This window comes from Simochromis diagramma, unplaced genomic scaffold, assembly GCF_900408965.1.
Source record: "Simochromis diagramma unplaced genomic scaffold, fSimDia1.1 OVJJ01000674.1, whole genome shotgun sequence".
Taxonomy (NCBI): Eukaryota; Metazoa; Chordata; class Actinopteri; order Cichliformes; family Cichlidae; genus Simochromis; species Simochromis diagramma.
The window spans coordinates 184,990-205,170 of NW_024387360.1; the positions used below are offsets into that span (position 1 = coordinate 184,990).

Below are 20,181 nucleotides of genomic sequence, written 5' to 3' on the forward strand. Positions count from 1 at the left end.
TCGGTCAAAATTTGAATGGACTTTGGTTCACAGCTTGCGCCTCTCCTCTAAAACTGACCTTTGACCTGCAGCTCAGCAGTCAGCTCCTCCTGCCTGTGAAGCTGCTGGCCCTTTAAGAGAGGAAGAGCACAGGATGAGCCCCCCCCCTCACACACACACACACACCCTCCTCCTCCTCAGCTGCACATTGTTCTGTGGCTCCGGGAGAAGCCACTTCCTCCTGCTGCTGCTGCTCAGCCCGCTGCAAACGGACAGACAGACAGTTTCAGTGCCTCCGACGGAGGGACGGCGTCTGTCTGTGTGTCCGACGGGATCAGCCGAGGGGGGCGGACACGCGAGCACAGACAAAGACTCGCAGACAGACGAACAGACTGGACGAATGGACTGACAGGATGCGGCACCGCTGGACCCTCGGGCTCGCCCCCAGGTAGGAACAAAGACTCTCCTCCTTTTTTAATGGATGCTCCCACTCCTGTTGTCATGGTAACCATTTCCTAGTCTGAGGTCACGGAGAGGAGGAGGGCCGGTTTGTTACATCAGCCGGCGCTTCCTGTTTTTACCTGCGTGATGTCATCAGACGTCTGCGGGTCACGTGACTGTAGAGCTTTTGTTTGTTTCAGCTGCAGCTGAGATTTTCACAATAAACAAACAGCATAATCAGCTTCCTGCTGACAGAAGCCTCGTGATCGATGAACGTCCACACTTACATGATAAAGCATCCTGACTCTGACTCCATTTACAGCTTTTAATCTTTTTAGAACTTTATTGTGAAAATTCCTCAAACCTGTTTGTAAAATATATAAAAAAAATGTTTATTTTATTCTGAAATCAGACATCGCTGTGGAACAACAACAGCAGAGTTCTTGTTCAGACTGTTAAAAACTGTTTACACCTGTCTGAGGTTCTCTGTTTAGACCTCTGTCACATTATTGTGAGGTTGGGGTGGATGTAGCTCTCTGTGAGGTTCTCTGAGGTTCTCTGTGAGGTTCTCTGTTTAGACCTCTGGTTGGGGTGGATGTAGCTCTCTGTGAGGTTCTCTGAGGTTCTCTGGGGTTCCCTCTGCATCTCTTTAAGTGCTACTGGTTCTGTCAGAAATGCTCTCCTGTCCGTTAGATCACAGTCTGGGATGTGTTTGGACCTCCTCAGGTTGGTCGTTCAGAATCTTTGGCTGGTTTGTTTTGATCCTCAGTGATACTTTGACCTCTGACCTCTCATCGTCGTGTTTCTGCCCACGGTGACCTACGGGATTCAAACCAGCAGCCCTGGTTCACAGGTCACTTCCTCTGCGTCTGGCTGGCCTCAAACAGCTGATCAGCTCCTCCATCTTCTCCTCTGCAGGAGTCTGTGACACAGACAGTGTGAGCTCCTCACAGCAGGAGCTGACCTCTGACCTCTGATCGCCTCGTCATGCTCTGAGACTCTGAGAGAAATAACTGCTGTTGCATTAGAGCAGCCGGTCAACAGGAAAACAACCCCAGGAAGTCTGCTTCCTCACACACACACACACACACACACACACACACACACACACACACACACACACACACACACACACACAGTCAGGACAAAGCAGGGGTGTGTGTCCTATTTCCTTTGTTTGACGGCCTGGTTGGAGAACAACAACAACAGCACATGAGGATGTCTGTGAAGGCTCTCGGTCACCCAGGATGACTCTTAAGTTAAATCATGGTTCTAGCTGCGCACTTGCATGAAGAGGCGGGGCCGGCAGCATCTGACCAATCTAAAAGGAGCGTTTCATGGATCACGTGACTCTTCTTTCACAGAGGTGTCACTGCTCCGCAGATGTTATCAGATGACGATTGAAGACGTCTAATCTAACAGTGAATAATCTGAGCGACCTCAAAGGGTGATTCTGTTCATCAGGACGTTTCAGTGGGAGAAACCTTTCATCATCATCAGCTGACTGCAGGTTTCCTTTAAACAGGACGTTTGCACAATGACTGGAACCAGCCCGCTGAAGGAACTGGGAGGTCAGCTTGTGATCGTTAATCTGCAAACTGACCACAGCTATGAGAACCATTCACAGAGAGTTGATCACACACTGACCTCACAGCGTTCCAGGATGTACTTACGTGATGACTGAGCGTGATCGGGACATTTTAACAGGGTGCACCTCTAAGACAAGCTTTCTGTGTGATCAGCTGAGTCGCCTACAGCATCTCCAGGTTTCTGGCTTCAGTCAACCTGCTGCTGGGCTCTGAACACCACACCCTGAGGTGAGAGGTGTCATGATGGTCTCGTACCACGTTACATCTGTCTCCAGTTGCATCCCAGTCAGGGAAGCGTAGTTCGTAAGAGATTACAGGACGACCCCACTCTCAGCGTGGACCAAGTGTGCTTGAGCTGTGTCTTCAGTGTGTGTAAGAGTCCATCGTGTCTTTGTGTCTCGCTCCCTCGTCCCTTTGTGTCTTAGTCGCGTCACTGTGTTTCCTCTGTTCCTCTCCTTGTGTCTCATCCTTGACTCCCTGTTTGTCCATCTTGTGATGTGTCAAGCCTGTGTGTCTTAAGTCTGCCTCTCAGGGTTTCCTGTTTTATTTTGACAGTCTTGCGTCCCACGTTCAGCGCTGTGGTTTTTGCCTCCCCGTCTCATTTAGTCGAATTCGTTCCAGCTGTTTTTCCGTGTGTTTCTTCCTCCTGTGTGTATACATTGTGTCAGTGCGTCTGCAAATCTCCAGCGGTCCTTCCTTTTGTTTCCAGGTTTCCTCGATAAATTCCAGTGATGATTTCTGTTTTGGTTTCCCCAGGCTAGGTTGTCATGGTTGTTCTTCGTTTATTTTGCTTTTAGCCATAATGAACCTCTTGCTTTTGGTTAAACCCAGCCTCCTCTGTCGTTGTCCTCTTCACTGATAAACCGTCTCCCTGTTTTCAGCGAACATCAGATGACCTGTGCTCAGCTAACACACATTAGCCCTCCCACTTTACCTGTGGACCAATACAAACGCTCCGTCAGTGAAGCTGCTCTGTTCATTCAGCATCTGTTCACTTTAGCTGAGAATCATGTGACCCAGCAGCTGTAGCACCTGTTTTTTTTCCAGGTGTTCTCATATGGGCGTGGCCTGTCATGTGACACTTTCATTATGATGCATGTAACATGTTACCATAGAAACTCATACAGATTTTTAGGAGGATGCTATTTCTTCTAACTGCAGCTGTTCATAGACAAACCGTCCTCTGAACATCGTTACGGCTCGTAGGAGGACACCTGTGTCTCTGACAAACCTCCTGTTATCAAAGAGGACAAACAAACCCAAACAAAGTACAAAGGCTGGGGAGCAAAGGAGAGGGGGCGGGGCTAAAGAGGAGGCCAAGACGTGATCAAAATTAGTCTCACTTTCTTGTTTTATCAAGTCTAGTTTCAGGTTACGTGACTCCGCCCACAGGTACGGGCCTCACCCAACAGCTGCACCTGTGGAATTGTTCCAGAGTGACCTCTGACCCCTGCTGTTTGCCCTGTGCTGAGCTGCAGCTCTCTCTCTTTTCACAGGTAGCCCAGCACTGAGGTGAGGTGTGACTGTTGGTTACCATGGTGCCCAGGCCATCGTCAGGGGAACTATGGGGGCTCCACCTGATGCCCCCCCGGATCCTGGTGGACTGCTGCCTGCCTAACGGTACAGCCACGGGCGGATGTAAGCTTGGGTGTAGCTCTGTGACGTCATGATGTCAACAACAGATGACATCATGACGTCACAGCTTTGTTTTTGAGGCTGAACACAAGCGTCACTCGTACAGGCTTACCTTCGTCCTTTTTCAGCTCACCTGTAATATTTGTGTTTCTGTTGGATTGTATTTCCGTGGCGTTTCCATGGCGTTTTCATGCTGTTTCCATGACATTCCTCAGGTATGATGGTTAGCCTGGAGTGTCTGAGGGAAACTCCTCTCATCAGTATCAAGCAGCAGCTCTTCTCCGAGGCCAGGAAGTACCCCCTGTACCACCTGCTGCAGGTATACGCTCTTAACTTTGACCCCGCCCTTCCTTCTATCTCAGTCCAACTATAAATTCCGGTCTCCGATTGGCCAGGAGGAGTCGTGCTACATCTTTGTGGGCGTGACCCAGGAGGCTGAGAGGGAGGAGTTTTACGATGAGACGAGGCGGCTGTGCGACCTGCGCCTGTTCCACCCCATCCTTAAGGTCATCGAGCCCCTCGGCAACCGTGAGGAGAAAATCCTGAACCGTGAGATCGGTAAGGGTACGCCCCATCACATGTAATCACACTATGACCTCATAGTCAGACTCCTCCCCCCACAGGTTTCGCCATCGGGATGCCGGTCTGCGAGTTTGAGATGATGAAGGACCCGGAGGTCCAGGACTTCCGCCGTTCCATACTGAGCGTGTGCAGAGAGGCCATGGAGGAACGGGAAGGAGGGGGGGCCCACAGCCAGGCGCTCTACGTTTACCCCCCCAACGTGGAGTCCAGTCCCCAGCTGCCCCAGCACATCTATAGCAAGCTGGACAAAGGTACTCCCACACCTGCTGGGCCCAGAGCACCCTGGACCTGTCTCTCTGTGTGAGGTGCCGTGAGGGACATTATTACTGAAACACTCTCACTACTGAAAAACCTTTCAGTTGAACAGGAAGTTGTTTCAGTTGAACAGGAAGTTGTTTCTTGACAAGGAAACTGAAGGAAAAAGTGGTAGATTTCAAACAAACCACTGCACAGATGTCTCCTCAGCAACCTGCCTAAGTTTATATATATTTACTCAAAAGTATGATGATGGTAATAATGTCTCAGACACCCAATGCAGATGATCCATATAAAAAAATCTATGATGTAATGCAAATAGTGGCACATCATTAATATTTAGGGAAATTTTTTAAGTTGCACCAAACACATTGTGTGATGGGGCAACAAAAAGATGTTCTAGGGTTTCACGGTCATCAGTACAAAAACAACACTGATCCACCTCAAAGCCAAAGCTCTTTATTAGAAATTCTGCCACAGGATTAAAGTGTGTTTCTGTAACTTTAGGTAGAAGAGGCTATTTCATAATTTTCAGTACGCTTTATCCAGTGTATATGAAATAACTACATTAGAACCATGTGACCATTCTGTTGTAACTATGAAAGATTTTGTCTTTGAAGAAACTACTAATTATACTCTTATTGCATTTTTATCAAACAGCTGACATTGCCCTGGCAATAAATTTGGGAGCACTGATGAGAAATTATTGTATATCATAAACTTTTAATCAAATGAAGCCGAGGCAGTGGGACCAGTCCACTAAATGTGTTATATTCTCTTTGAGTTTAGACAATATTTTTCTGAAAGGTCCGTGTAACTGAGAATGACACCGCTATCATCCACAAATCTGTCATGAATATAATCTTTTTGTTTAACCAGTCACTCTTGAAAATAGATTTTTGATTAAGTGTTATTACCCTATGATTCCATAAGGCTGAATTATGGGGAGAAGTTGTGGGTAAATCTCATTTTCCAAAAAAGTCTGTTTTGGAAAGTTTGATATCTTGATCAGGATTTTATTTGCCTCAAAATCACATTTCAAAATAAAGTCCGATCCTCCTATTTTATTAAACAAGGATCATGGGATCTATGTAGAGTCTGGCTGTGACAGACAAGGTTTTAACCATTTAATTCTAATGGTGCCATCCATAAATTCTAATTCTGGAGCTTTGATACCACCTGTATTGTCACGGTCTGTGTTGGCAGACCGTGGGGATGTGGGCAGTGTTTGCGGTACTCTGTGATGCAAACAGTGCTCTTTATTTACAGTGAAAACTGTACAGTAATACATCCCCGTGTGCTCCTGACTCCGTGTCTCCTCCCAGTGTTTGTGCTCGTGTGTCCGCTGCCCTCTAGTTCCAGCAATCCTCCTGGGAAAACAGAGGCAGCCGTTAGTGCCCTCAGCTACACAGGTAGGCTCACACAAACAGACCAGCTGGAGAACTGCCAGGAAGTCTCACAAAATGATCCCACGTCAGCTCCAAGACTCTCTTAAGTAGCTCCCCTGACGAGGCCTGATCAGCAGCAGGTGCGTGGCTTCGGGTGTGGCCAGTCCCCTAGCAGGGCCACACCCACCAGGCCTGACGGCGCCTATAAACGAGTGCTCAGACACACAGCCACCCACACACACATATGTACAAGCATAGAGAAAAAGGGGGAGCAACACCAAAAATACATAAGTAACATGAGTCTATAACTGCTCAGGGATCTTTCTATGTCATGGGTTTTATTCCTCCACAAAAATTGGAAAATAACTGTGTTAATGTTTTTTCTCAAAGATATTTTTATTGATTTAAAGCAACAAAGAAAAACAGATACACACAGAATTCTTCAACAACAGACAAGTTTCACAGTGACTGTTTGGACTGAAATATTAGAACACAGATTAATGACACACTCACATGTCTAGTAATTGCTTACACCAGTTTACCCCCTACCCATACCACTTAGAACCCCTATCCCTCAGGCCAGGTAGGAAAACAAATAAAACAAAAGAAAACAAAAAGAAAAAACAAACAAAGCAAGAAAAAAGAAAAACAAACAACAGAAACAAAAAACCCAAACAACAAACAAACACACACAAAAATAAAAAATACAAAAAAAAACATTGCAAATACAACACAAAAATAAGACAAACACACATGACTAGAAAATAAATATATAAAATAACAACATTTTTCTGTGTTAATGCTTTTAGAGGAGATATGTAGAGAGTGACAAGGATAAATCATTTTGGAGATGCCTCCAGCTTTAGATAGGATGTTTCTGCCAAAAATAGTGAGTCTCTGGTTAACCAGTGGCTGAGTGATTTCTTCATCTCCATGATACAGTTAGAAATATTAGTGTCTTCTCTGCTAATTGGGTTTTTTAGATATTATCAGCCCTATATATTTAACTTGAGGAGTCAGAGCTTGTATGAATCGGGTTCACATTTTTTGATACTGAGAGATAAACGAGCCCAGACCTCCCTCTCCACAGCCACCTGCTCCAGCTTATCCAGGGGAACACCAAGGCGTTCCCAGGCCAGCCGAGAGATATAGGCTACGTTCACACTGCAGGTCTTGATGCTCAATTCCGATTTTTTGATCAAATCCGATTTTTTTGTCTGCTCGTTCACACTACAAATAAAATGCGACAGCAAACGCGCTCTAGTGTGAACGCTCAAAGCGGCCGCATGCGCAAAAGAAGACGTCACACACAGCGGCTCTGTTTAGACCCAGAGCAACAGTATGTTTGACTGATGGACGTTAATATAAAGACTTCGGACTTCACGTTTCCCAATTTTTGCTTTAAGTTATTTTGTTATTTACATAATAATGTCAATAACCTAATAATGATCCTCATTGCTGTTTTAGAGGAGCGCTGCTTCAAAGGATAGATTTCTGTCAGAATCTGCAGATTATACAGGACAAAGAAAATGTTCACGTTTCTCCAACGTTGTCTTCCCAGCAGTTTCACGGACATCTACACTGGATGGACAGGAAGCGTTCGCGATGTCTTATCGGGCGCTGATAATTGGCGTCTGTCTTGTGTCAGTGACATAAAAGACTGATTTAATGCGACATGACCGTCAAACAGCAGTCGCTTTCTAAAACATCGGATATGTGTCGGATTCAGCACCACATACGACGGTGACCCAGATCGGATTTGATGCGCTTTCGCCTGCAGTGTGAACGTAGCCATAATCTCTCCAGCGTGTCCTGGGTCTGCCCCGGGGCCTCCTCCCGGTGGGACATGCCTGGAACACCTCACCCAGGAGGCGCCCAGGAGGCATCCTTGTCAGATGCCCGAACCACCTCAGCTGGCTCCTTTCGATGTGGAGCAGCAGCGGCTCTACTCTGAGCCCCTCCCGGATGGCCGAACTTCTCACCCTATCTCTAAGGGAGAGGCCAGCCACCCTTCGGAGGAAGCTCATTTCTGCCGCTTGTATCCGCGATCTCGTTCTTTCGGTCACTACCCACAGCTCGTGGCCATAGGTGAGGGTAGGGACGAGAAGCTTTAGAGAAAATTTAGTTTTCTCTACCACGCATTTATCTTTCAAAAAAATAGATGTATCATCTGTGAATTGACTTATTTTGAAGTCTTTATTAAAAATTGATATTCCTTGTATGTCGTTAGAATTTTTGATTAACAGTATTAACAACTGAGTTGCCAATATAAAAAGCTTAGGGGAAACAGGACATGCTTGCCGAATTCCCTGTTGCACCTTGAATCCATTCAAGGAAGCTACAGTATTGTTAAGTAATGCATCTGCTTCACCTAGGCTACAAGCACAGCCGCCCCCACCCCCAGGTCCTGGACCAGTACCGGTCTGTGAGTCGTTTGGGTCGCAAGAGTCGAGGCTTTCAGGGTTTTTATCGTTTTTTATTTTTATATATCGTTTATATTGTTAGCTCTGTTTCCCTGGGTCTTTTCCCGTGTGTTATGAATAAATCTGTTTTTTGGTAGCGGTGCTGGTTTTATTGTCCTGTATTTATCAGAGACACCTTAAAGTAGTGTGTGTGAGAGCGTTTCAGTAATAATGTCCTTACGGCACCTCATACTCCTGTACCCGTCTACCTGTCACACACCTGTCTCATTGGGCCCAGAACCTGCTTACCTGCGTCTCTTCCTGTTTCTCTATACCTGTCTGACTTGCTGTACCTGTCTGTGCAGGGCGCCTGATTGTGACCATCTGGGTGATCGTGTCTCCATCAAACTCCAAACAGAAGTACACCTTGAAGGTAAACCTGGACACTGAGCTGGTTCCTGAAACAATCAGAACAGGAAGTGAGGTAGTCACCAGGTGTGTGTGTGTGTGTGTGCAGGTTAGTCACGACAGTTTACCTGAGCAGCTGATCGCCGAGTCCATCAGGAAGAAAAGCCGATCGATGCACCTTTCACCTCAGCAGCTCCGCCTCTGCGTTCAGGAGTACCAGGGCCAGTACATCCTTAAGGTACGCCTGTCTGTCTGTGTCTACCTGTCTGCCCCCACACCTGACGACTCACCTGTCTCCCTCCCTGTGTGCCTCTCAGGTGTGTGGCTGCGATGAGTACCTGCTGGAGAAGTTTCCTCTCAGTCAGTATAAGGTAACAGCTGATCCTGTGGCTTCACTGCACCTGTCACAGTTTGTCCTACACCTGACCTACCTGCTGCCCATAGTTCACATGTCACGTACAGGACAGGTGAGACTGTCCAACGTGAGCTTAAAGTGTCATCCAGGATTAGGTGATCTTCAGTTCCTCACCTGTGTGTCTGCAGTACATCCGCTCCTGCATCATCGTGGGACGTCTTCCTCACCTGATGCTCGTGTCCAAAGACAGCCTCTACTCTCAGCTTCCCGCCTCAGGCTTCGTCACGCCTTCCTACAGGTATGGCCGTCACAGGTGTCACACCTGCAGGTATCAAAGGACACAGGACAGGAGGTGACTTGAGCTGTGTGTTTCAGCCGTCGGACTCCTCAGCCGTCTCCCTGTCCAGGAGGAGGCGACGGTTCTCCTCCTCGCTCCTTGTGGGCCTTCAACACTCTGCTGAGAGTCCGGCTGCTCTGCGCCACGTACGTGAACGTGAACATCAGAGACATCGATAAGGTGAGTCGGTACTCGCTGCCTGGACCTGCCGCATCACATGTGGGGTCTAACAGGTGTTATCATGATCAAGCATCAGCCCTGACTCAAGTAATTATTACGTGCTTTGAGAAGCTTTAATGTTCAAAGAAGGACTCACAGGGTCGTAGCAGGAGGAGACCCAGGACTCTGCAGAGGTTCTGAGCTGGAGAGAGGGAGGACTGGACTGGATTAGATGTTTGGGTGGATGGTTGGATCAGTCCCACCCTTGCATGTGATATGAATCCAAAACATCAGATAGGATTTTGTTGTGTGTGTGTAGATCTATGTGAGGACAGGGATCTATCACGGAGGAGAGCCGCTCTGTGACAACGTCAACACCCAGAGAGTGCCCTGCTCCAACCCCAGGTACGACACACCCAAACACACACGTTAAAACATCGGCCCCCCTCCTGTCGCTCCTTTAACCTGCCTGTCTGCAGCTAACTCTTACCTGTCTGTCTTCAGGTGGAATGAGTGGCTGACCTATGACATCTACCTGGCTGACCTTCCTCGTTCAGCCAGACTCTGCCTGTCTATCTGCTCTGTGAAGGGAAGGAAAGGAGCTAAGGAGGTAGGAAAGAAGGGAGTACAGGTGATCTGTGTAGTAAGACTGCTGGTTGAACCTGTCTCAGGTCGTTTCTCGGTACTCAAGTACGCAAGTCCGTACTCGTCCCACTCGTGCTTCTGAAGTTCCCACGGGAATCTGGAGTTCCTGAGAACTGGAGGACGCGGCGATCGTTCTAATGTTGGAATGGACGTGTACTTGATGACATCACAGCTCAGCTCCATTGTTTCCACTGTCACCACCCTTTAATTTAACTGTGATTGATATGCGCAATGGAAATTACACATCACATAAAAAACTGCACAAAGTAATAGATTTCTTTAAGGAAAAAACCTTTTTAAAGTATTTTGCAAAATGCCCTTTTACATCATCTGCTTCACAGTCAGATGTGAACAGCTAAAAACTGTACACATGTATGCACAGTTCATGCTGCTTATTCAATAGAAACAAAGAGGTTAGAAAGCTTTTATTTTATTTTAGTAGATACTTAAACCTACCACAGACAGCTGCCGGGGTTTGGAAGAGAACTGAACTAATACTCCAAATATAATCAGATCATTGTTGGAGCAGCCGTCAGGATCTCCTCATATCAACATGCTGTTTTTGTTTCCTCCTGGATTTAATTATTTTTATTGTTAGATTCAATTCAGAGTCAGCTGTTTAAATAAGAACAGCACATTTTACATCAGGTGAAATGACCATCGATGCATGCTCGATAGAAGGGGAGGAGCCAGGACACATCCTCTGTCTCACCTGTCTCACAGGAGCACTGCCCTCTGGCCTGGGGGAATGTAAACCTGTTTGACTACAAGGACATCCTGGTCTGTGGTAAGGTGGCTCTCAGCCTGTGGCCCGTTCCCCATGGCCTAGAGGACCTGCTCAACCCCATTGGAGTCGCGGGTTCAAATCCCAACAAGGTACCCAACAAGTTCTCTCAGACAGTAGAAGTGTGTCTGATCCTGAAGTAAGTATTTAATGATGGTGTTGTGGTCTGCAGGAGACCCCCTGCGTGGAGCTGGAGTTCTCCTGGTTCAATCAGATCGTTGTTTTTCCTGATGAGCAGCAGATTGAAGAGCACGCCAACTGGACCATCAGCAGAGAGCTGGGCTACAACTACTGCCACGGCCTGGTAACTACAACATTAAAAACTCCCTCTCTGCCCCCTGAGGTTTGGTGTGTGTGTGTGTGAAATCCTCAGACCACGTCCTCTACAGAGGTCCTCTACAGAGGTCCTCTACAAAGATCCTCTACCAGAGGTCCTCTACCAGAGGTCCTCTACAAAGATCCTCTACCAGAGGTCCTCTACCAGAGGTCCTCTACAAAGATCCTCTACCAGAGGTCCTCTACCAGAGGTCCTCTACAAAGATCCTCTACAGAGGTCCTCTACCAGAGGTCCTCTACAAAGATCCTCTACAAAGATCCTCTACAGTGGTCCTCTACAGTGGTCCTCTACAGAGGTCCTCTACAAAGATCCTCTACCAGAGGTCCTCTACCAGAGGTCCTCTACCAGACGTCCTCTACCAGAGGTCCTCTACCAGAGATCCTCTACAAAGATCCTCTACCAGAGGTCCTCTACCAGAGGTCCTCTACAAAGATCCTCTACAAAGGTCCTCTACAGTGGTCCTCTACAGAGGTCCTCTACAGTGGTCCTCTACAGAGGTCCTCTACAAAGATCCTCTACCAGAGGTCCTCTACAAAGATCCTCTACAAAGATCCTCTACCAGAGGTCCTCTACAAAGATCCTCTACAGAGATCCTCTACAGAGGTCCTCTACAAAGATCCTCTACAAAGATCATCTACAAAGATCCTCTATCAGAGGTCCTCTACAAAGATCCTCTACCAGAGGTCCTCTACAACGATCCTTTACAGAGGTCCTCTACAAGAGGTCCTATACAAAGATCCTCTACAGAGGTCTTCTACAAAGATCCTCTACCAGAGGTCCACTATCTATCGGTAGTGGTTTCCTGTGTGCTCTCCTTCCATTAACAGTGCTCTTCTTCGGGGTCTTCCTCAAAGTGAACACAGTTGCTTTCCAGCTGTTCTCCAGCTGTTTTGCCTTTGGCTTCTTTTTGCCTCTTTGGGAATTGTGGTGTAATCTTTATAGGTTTCATCTCGACCGAAGAGCAGCAGCAGTCCTGTGCAGTTTGTGTTTCTGATGTTGTTGTGTGTTTTAGTTTGTCAGTGTTTACCTGTGACTCAGATCCAAATACAGAAGACTCAGCGATTGCCTCAGACTACCTGTCTCTCACCCGTCTCTCACCTCTCCCTCAGAGCAGCCGTTTGGCCTGTGACAGCAGTGTTTCGTCAGGCGATGCCGAGCAGCTTCGCTCTCTCTGCTCCAGAGATCCGCTGTACGAGCTCTCGGAGCAGGAGAAGGACTTCCTCTGGAGACACAGGTGAGAATGAATGTAATGGAGTGAACACCCTGCAGGTGTATTTTTGGAGGCATGTCCTCTGAACGCTGTGACGTTCTGAACCCACAGTTAAACCTCTGATCCAGGTACATTTGAACAGGTCTAAATAGTCCCAGATTTACCTAACGTGATCTTTGACACAGAAACTTTCTGGACCTTTCTGTCTGTCTGATTTTAGATGTCTGGCAGCTTCACGTGACTCTCTCTGTTTGTGCATGTTCCTGTCCACCGGCCTTGTCTACCTGTCTCTCCCCATTTGTCTACCTGTGTCTCTGCCTGTCTGTATCTCTGCAGACATTACTGTGTAAACATCCCAGAGTCTCTCCCTAAGCTGCTTCTTTCTGTCAAATGGAACTCCAGAGACGAAGTTTCTCAGGTACCAAACTTCCCATCACAGTCAGGGAAAAATGCTTCAAACCCTCACTTTGACTCACCTGTCTCTCTGTCACCTGTCCCCGCCCTCAGATGTACTGTCTGTTGAAGGAGTGGCCTCTGATGGAGCCCGAGTCGGCTCTCGAGTTGTTGGACTGTAACTTTCCCGACCCGATGGTCCGAGAGTTTGCGCTGCGCTGCCTCGTGCAGGGCCTGACGGATGACAAGCTGTCGCAGTACCTGTTGCAACTTGTACAGGTGCGTGTGGTAATGGTAAATGGTAAAGGGTCTGCACACCTGCTGCTGTGTGCCTCACACAGTCCTCTGCAGCACACTGCAGACACACCTGGACTCCTCACCTGTCTGTGTACTGTCACATACATACACTTATCTTTCGTCTTTTGTCTCATGGTCTTTTCTGCAGGTGTTGAAGTATGAGATGTACCTGGACAATCCTCTGGCCCGTTTCCTGATAAAGAAAGCTCTGACCAATCAGAGGATAGGGCACTTCTTCTTCTGGCACCTGAAGTGAGTGCAAATGTCCTGGTGTTTACCTGAGGGATCTAACACGTCTGTTTGGTCATTTTTAATCTAACAGGAAGTGTTCTCACAGGTCAGAGATGCACAACAAGACGGTTTCCCGACGCTTCGGTCTGCTGCTGGAAGCTTTCTGCAGAGCCTGCGGGATGTACCTGAAGCACCTGAACAGACAGGTGAGCCCTGACACACCTGGTCTTCTGAGTCCAGTTCAACATGAGCTCCTTATCTAGTTTTTCTTAACCTAAGACCATCACCACACAACAAAAGTGTGTCTCAGCCCAGGATTTATCAGTCTACCTGTGAGATAGTTCACAGGAACCAGGAAGCCTTGGAAGACCAATCAGAAGCATGGACACATACTCACAGGAAGTATCATGCTGGAAAAATATTAGAAGGTTAAACACAGAATAGAGCGTGAAAATAACACAGAGCAGCAGAGTGAAACAGCAGTGTCAGTGATTAACGAAGCTTCTCTCACCTGGTTGTTTATATAACTGAGCTACTAACACACCTGTATGTGCGTGTGTGCGTGCAGGTAGAGGCCATGGATAAACTGGTGAATCTGACCGACACACTGAAGCAGGAGAAGAAGGACGAGACTCAGAAAGTATGAAAACAAACAAAGCAACTTAAATCTGACTTGTGATTGGCTGACGGTGACGTGTGTTTCTGTACTGCGATTGGTTGTCAGACTCAGATGAAGTTTCTGGTTGAGCACATGTCTCGTCCAGATTACATGGAAGCTCTGCAGGGATTCGTCTCTCCACTGAATCCAGTTCACCAGCTGGGAAATCTCAGGTAGGCATAACTGGTTAAATCTGCATGACTTCCTACCTGACCGATCATTGCATGACCAGATCTTTTAGTGTGTGTGACTATGACTAAGATCAGTGTGGATATTTATAGCTCTTGGTACTGAAATGTGGGGTTTTCTAAATATAAACGTGATTCATCTGCATATTGACCGACTTTAAGTGTTTTATTCTTTAAAGAGCTTCCTGACTGCATCAGCGTGTTTTCAGGCTTGAAAAACAACAAAGTAAAACAATGTTTAAAAAGTGTCGTGTGCTTTTAGGCTGGAGGAGTGCAGGATCATGTCCTCGGCAAAGCGCCCCCTGTGGCTGAACTGGGAAAACCCTGACATCATGTCCGAGCTTCTCTTCACCAACAACGAGATCATCTTCAAGAACGGAGATGGTAACGAGTTTGGCGCTAACTGTATTACTGCTGTTTACAGCTGTGCCAGGGCACTGTGGGTAACGTAGTGTGTTCTGTTACAGACCTGCGTCAGGATATGCTAACGTTGCAGATTATTAAAATCATGGAGAACATCTGGCAGAACCAGGGTCTGGACCTGCGGTGAGAGCCAGTGACATTAGCTGTGACATCACACCGACACCTGGCTAACGGAGCGTGTGTTTGTGTATTAGCATGTTGCCCTATGGATGCCTCTCCATCGGTGACTGCGTGGGTCTGATTGAGGTTGTGAAGAACAGCTTCACCATCATGCAGATTCAGTGCAAGGGAGGCCTGAAGGGGGCGCTGCAGTTCAACTCCAACACGCTGCATCACTGGATCAAAGACAAGAACCGCGGCGAAGCGTGAGCACACCCCTCTGCACACCTGTTTGCATGAACACCTGTCTGCCCTCTGCTCACTTCCTGTCTGTCCCACAGGTACGATCGGGCCATCGACCTGTTCACGCGCTCATGTGCTGGTTACTGCGTTGCCACGTTCATCCTGGGAATCGGAGACCGCCACAACTCCAACATTATGGTGAAAGAGAATGGACAGGTGAGCCTCTGACCCCACGCCCTGACAGCTCTTCCTGGGACTGCAGCCGCCTAACTCTTTGTCTGCCTCCTCCAGCTGTTCCACATTGACTTTGGTCACTTCCTGGATCACAAGAAGAAGAAATTTGGCTACAAGAGGGAGCGTGTACCCTTTGTCCTTACTCAGGACTTCCTCATCGTCATTAGTAAAGGCATCCAGGAATCCACCAAGACCAAGGAGTTCGAGAGGTGCCCTGTCCCTCCTCTTTGCACCTCCTCCTGTCTCCCTCTGAGCCCGCCTCACTCTCTGTCTACCTGTTTAGGTTCCAGGAGATGTGCTACAAAGCATACCTCGCCATCCGTCAGCACGCCAGCCTCTTCATCAATCTCTTTTCCCTCATGCTGGGTTGCGGGATGCCTGAACTGCAGAGCTTTGATGACATTGCCTACCTGAGGAAAACCCTGGCCCTGGGTAAGACTGGAGTGACGGACGGGCAGGAGACAGGTGGTATTATGATGCTGTAGATGTCTAGAACTCCACCAATCCATGGTGGCAGCAGAGTGCCTGTTCTAAGCAACCATCTCCTGTCCATCACAGGGACAGTTCAGTACTTGGAACTGTCTGTAACCCATCTGTCATAGACCGGCCTGTCTAAGGTCATATCCCAATTCATGGGTTGGATCCTCCTGAGGACCCGGCCTTCGCGGTCTACGTGGGCCGGGTCCTCAGAAGGTCGGGTAGGCCGGAAGTAAACGGCTGTGGAATTGAACGGTCTAGCCTTCAGATTAGCATCACCGCTGTCTTGGTGGAGTTTAATAAACTCGGCGTAAATTCTCGACCATCTCACACTTCTGTTTAATCAGTTTTCTGTTTGACGTTTATTCAGCTGTGTGAAAACCACCCGGGGTATTAATAAAGTTTTATTTTATCTAATCTAATCTAATAACTTTAATCTCAGCCAAACCGATTTACTCACAAACAAATAAAACACTGAAAAAGCCCAACAATAACATTTTTAGGTTGTCTAAATGACTCTTATATTACATTTAACCTGAGTAGCGAAAGTCCGCGGTGATCTGAAAATGATGTGCCGGGAGTTGTGTCGTTCTCGGCGGCTTCAGTAACCCTCGAGCTCTCAGCTAGCTATCGAGCTGGTGGGTAGCAGACGTCTCCAAAAACGTTGAAGCACTTTTGCAAATATGCGATATCTTGATAAACTGAGCAGATATTAGAAGTTTACACGCCCACATTCTCGCCTGAAAATATGTTAAAAGTTTATTTTTTGGGGGGTCCTTTGTCCCTCTTTGGGGGGAAACTCCCACTAGGTTTAAATCTGGGACTCCCCACCATTTGACCCTAGAACTGAAGAAGCTTCTCAAATGAGAGGTGAAACATCTTCAAGCAACTTAAACAAGTCCAGACGCTTTTCTTTCCAAGCTCCTTAGATTAATACCAGTAATTTTAAAACTTAGTAGCTGCCGCCATTGCCGGAAACTGGAGTTTGGCTGGGCCGCGCTATGATTTCTGGGATATGGTGGGCCACGAAGGACACACCTGACCCATCCTTCAAATTCGGGTAAAAGGAGGCCACACTTGTCGGCTGCATTCGGAGGAGTCTACGAATTTGGACAGCCTTCGGCGCGTCGCTGTGACGTAATCGGTCTACAAATGCGTCCTCAGGAGGAAGCAGCCCATGAATTTGGACACGACCTGTAACCGTGTGTTCACACCGAACGCGATGGGCGCGTGAAAAAACGCCAAAACGCCCCTAACTTGACGCCTGCACATTCGCGACCTCTACGCGTGTCCAAGAAAAATCGCCCGCGCCCCAAAATATCATATTTTCACGCGCGTTAACCGGAAATGTGGGAGGGATGTGGGAGGGATGTGGGAGGAAGTGGCTCTTCCACTTTCTCCTGCAGATGTCCTCTGAATAAACGCATTATCTGGTTAGCGGAAAGCTATTTGTACAACAGTGGGAAAATCGCGGGACAGTAGGCGGGCTTGCTAGCTTGCTAGCTTTTGCGCGGCTTCATCGGGTCAGTCTGAAAATTAAAAAGTAGGAATGAACTTACCAGGTTGCCCGATCTCCTCACTGATTTGTCTCCAAGCTAGGTCCTTTTTATTCCTGTCTCGGTAGAAATAATAGGTAGCATCATATAATTCTGGGTGATTTGCCACAGAACTGATTAGTTTCTCCTCCATTTTGACTGCAGAATGAATGGCTTTGGCTGGATCTGCCCCTTTGAACTAGGTAACAGCCACGTCACCAGGCTCCTGATTGGTTGTCGCGGCGCGATTTTACGCTGGAGTTCAGATTTTTCCAACTCGAGCGGGGGACGCGAAACGCGCGTATGCACAAAATGCAACACATTAACTCACGCGCGTTGATTTTTTCGCGAGTCAAACGCCTGAAACGCGCTACACTCACGCGCGTTTCTGGCGTTTTTGCGTTTTCGCGACGCCAAAACGCTTCCGAATTTTCGCGGGGGCCGCAATCGCGGGTCAGCGCGCCTTTCCATTGACTTTACATGTAAACCTGACGCTCCGCCTGCCTCTATCGCGTTCGGTGTGAACACACCGTTAGTCTTTTCTTTAACCAGTCTGTCTCTAACCCATTTGTCTGTCATTCAGAGAAGAGCCAGCAGGAGGCACTGGAGTACTTCACCAAGCAGATGAACGACGCTCACCACGGCGGCTGGAGCACGAAGATGGACTGGATCTTTCACACCATAAGACACATGCCCAATGAGCACTGACACACACCCACCCACACACCCACACTGGTGTGTTTGTTTACTGCACTACTGTGATGATTATGATACTAATGATGATGATGATGATGACAGACTCGTCATCTGATGTCATAGATTTTCTTTAGAGGTTTTTTGTCCTTGTGTCTTTTGGACGGTTGTCATAGAAATATGAATCTCAGGGTCAAAGGTCAGAGGGGTTTTGATGATGCCAAAGGCAGGCTGGGAAAAAATGATGATGCTGATGATGAAGGTGACGTCACAAAAGTCTTCCAATCGGTGCTACTGCTAACTAGCTTGTTAGCTGCTGTACTTTTCAAAAACAGTCAAACTTTATTGAGTGAAATTTTATTGACAAGCAGCTGTAACTTTATAAAATGTTATTTTTGAGTGACATAACTTTATTGAAACCAGCAAAGTGAACACTGTGGTCACTGTGAGAGCAATAAAACTTCCAATAACCAATTAATATTTAGATTATGACAATCAGGAGTTCTAACCAGTAGGAAGGCAGAGCTGACCAGCTGTGGGCGGAGTCATTGTGATGATGCATTCTAGAGACTGAAGTTACCTTCAGAGTTTATTGGAAGTATCTTTTGGAGTATTTTGTTGAATTGAACCCACTTAAACAGATTTTTACGATCAGCATATCATCCTCGTTAATCAGGGATCAAAGTACTCGACAATCTGAACCAATCAGCTGCTGCCGTTAGCCCTTAGCTAGTCTACTTAGCATTGTTAGCTGTTGGCTCATGAGTCATGCTGAGATAGTTAGCATTAGCCTGTTAGCTATTAGATAGCTGAGTTGTTGCACTGGATAAAGGAACTGTGGGTAGGTTTAGTTACCATAGTGAAAACCCCGTCCCTCTAATCTCATTGGCTGCCAGTTCCTAGGGCGGGGCTACATTCAAATAGTTTTATGTGAAGGTTTTTTCCTGTTCAGGTGAGAGATCAAAGCCCCGCCCCCTGCTGCATGCTAATCATTCATTGCTGACATCATCGACTGTGATGGTTACTATAGTGACTGATAACACACGGGGAGATGTGATGTGTTTGTTTCCATGTGATCAGTATTGATTGTTTTCTGATGTATTAATGATTTTTAACTAATTGGTTTCTTCATGTATTGATTTGTGATGTTATTGATTCTTCTTGACCCTCTGACATAGGAGAGCAGGTCACCTGAAGGGCGGAGCCTGATGTTATAACACCATGCCCAGGTGTTAAAGCACTTATTGATCAGTGTTATTATGGATTATTGTTGTTTCAAAATAAAAGTTTAACTGGTGTACTGTGTGTGTGTGTGTGTGTGTGTATGTGTGTGTGTGCTTTACTCACCTGAGACATGTTCAGTTCCTCTGACGTCCAGCAGGTGCTGCTGTGACTTTTGAGTCCTAACTGCTCTTTTTTTAAAATGAAATAAATAAAACTAAAATAATAAGATATTTCACCGTATTTCAACGAAAATAAATGCAAATAACTCTGGGTATTAATCAATCCATGATATATGACATCTTTTTTTTCCAAGCTCCTTAGACAGCATTTGACACTGTTGACCACACAATCCTATTAAATTAGGGGTCCCCAATCCCAGTCCACGAGGGCCGGTGTCCCTGCAGGTTTTAGATGTGTCCTTGATCCATCACAGCTGATTTAAATAGATAAATAACTGTCTTGTCTCCAGAGGCCTGGTAATGAACTAATCATGTGATTCAGGTGTGTTGACCCAGGGTGAGATCTAAAACCTGCAGGGACACCGGCCTCGTGGACTGGGATTGGGGACCCCTGTATCAAACCATCTAAAGACATGTGTTGGGTTTGCACTTGTACAAACGTATACATGTATTTTATGTTCACATATGTGTGCTTGTGTGTGAATGTGTACACTCTTGTATATGTATGTGCATATTTGCATGTACACATATATTTTTACAAACATATGGGATGTCACAATGTTTTCTATTTTTTCATCTGTCATCTATTTTAATTCTTTTTATTTGATTATGCTATCCTTCTGTTCAGCACTTTGGCGGACACTTGATGTCCTTTAAATGTGCTTTATAAATAAAGATCACGTGACTTGAGAAGCATACATTAATGCAGAGCAGTGTATTTTCGTTTATCGTTTTTTTAATGTATTGATTGTGCCGTGTTGGTCCTCCATATATTTATAAATATAATTTTGTAGTTTATGC

At 46.8% G+C, this 20,181-nt stretch overlaps 1 protein-coding gene across 2 annotated transcripts; it reads left to right on the forward strand.

The window, feature by feature from the left end:
• Nucleotides 1-226: 226 nt before the first annotated feature.
• On the forward strand, nt 227-19,277 carry LOC120718773 (phosphatidylinositol 4,5-bisphosphate 3-kinase catalytic subunit alpha isoform-like). Of its 2 annotated transcripts, XM_040007472.1 has the most exons (28): nt 227-427; nt 3,506-3,629; nt 3,860-3,963; nt 4,040-4,202; nt 4,268-4,477; nt 8,637-8,704; nt 8,789-8,917; nt 8,997-9,050; nt 9,223-9,332; nt 9,410-9,551; nt 9,850-9,935; nt 10,035-10,140; nt 10,899-11,051; nt 11,132-11,263; nt 12,406-12,530; nt 12,843-12,924; nt 13,014-13,178; nt 13,345-13,448; nt 13,534-13,633; nt 13,996-14,067; nt 14,152-14,258; nt 14,536-14,657; nt 14,741-14,819; nt 14,891-15,061; nt 15,137-15,254; nt 15,330-15,481; nt 15,556-15,704; nt 17,868-17,992. In XM_040007472.1, exons 2-28 carry the CDS (start codon nt 3,545-3,547, stop codon nt 17,990-17,992), a joined length of 3,213 nt encoding a protein of 1,070 aa, XP_039863406.1. In that variant the 5' UTR covers nt 227-427; nt 3,506-3,544. The 2 variants fall into 2 exon arrangements, with proteins under 2 accessions (XP_039863406.1, XP_039863407.1); XM_040007473.1 differs by lacking the exon at nt 227-427 and having other exon boundaries at nt 3,545-3,629; nt 17,868-19,277.
• Nucleotides 19,278-20,181: the final 904 nt, after the last annotated feature.

Bases quoted from the DNA above. Each gene is read 5' to 3' on its own strand.
- LOC120718773 (XM_040007472.1), top strand. From the start codon at position 3,545: ATGGTGCCCAGGCCATCGTCAGGGGAACTATGGGGGCTCCACCTGATG. The intron at 14,068-14,151 runs GTATGAAAACAA...ATTGGTTGTCAG, and splicing joins AGAAGGACGAGACTCAGAAA to ACTCAGATGAAGTTTCTGGT. The intron at 14,820-14,890 runs GTGAGAGCCAGT...TTTGTGTATTAG, and splicing joins AACCAGGGTCTGGACCTGCG to CATGTTGCCCTATGGATGCC.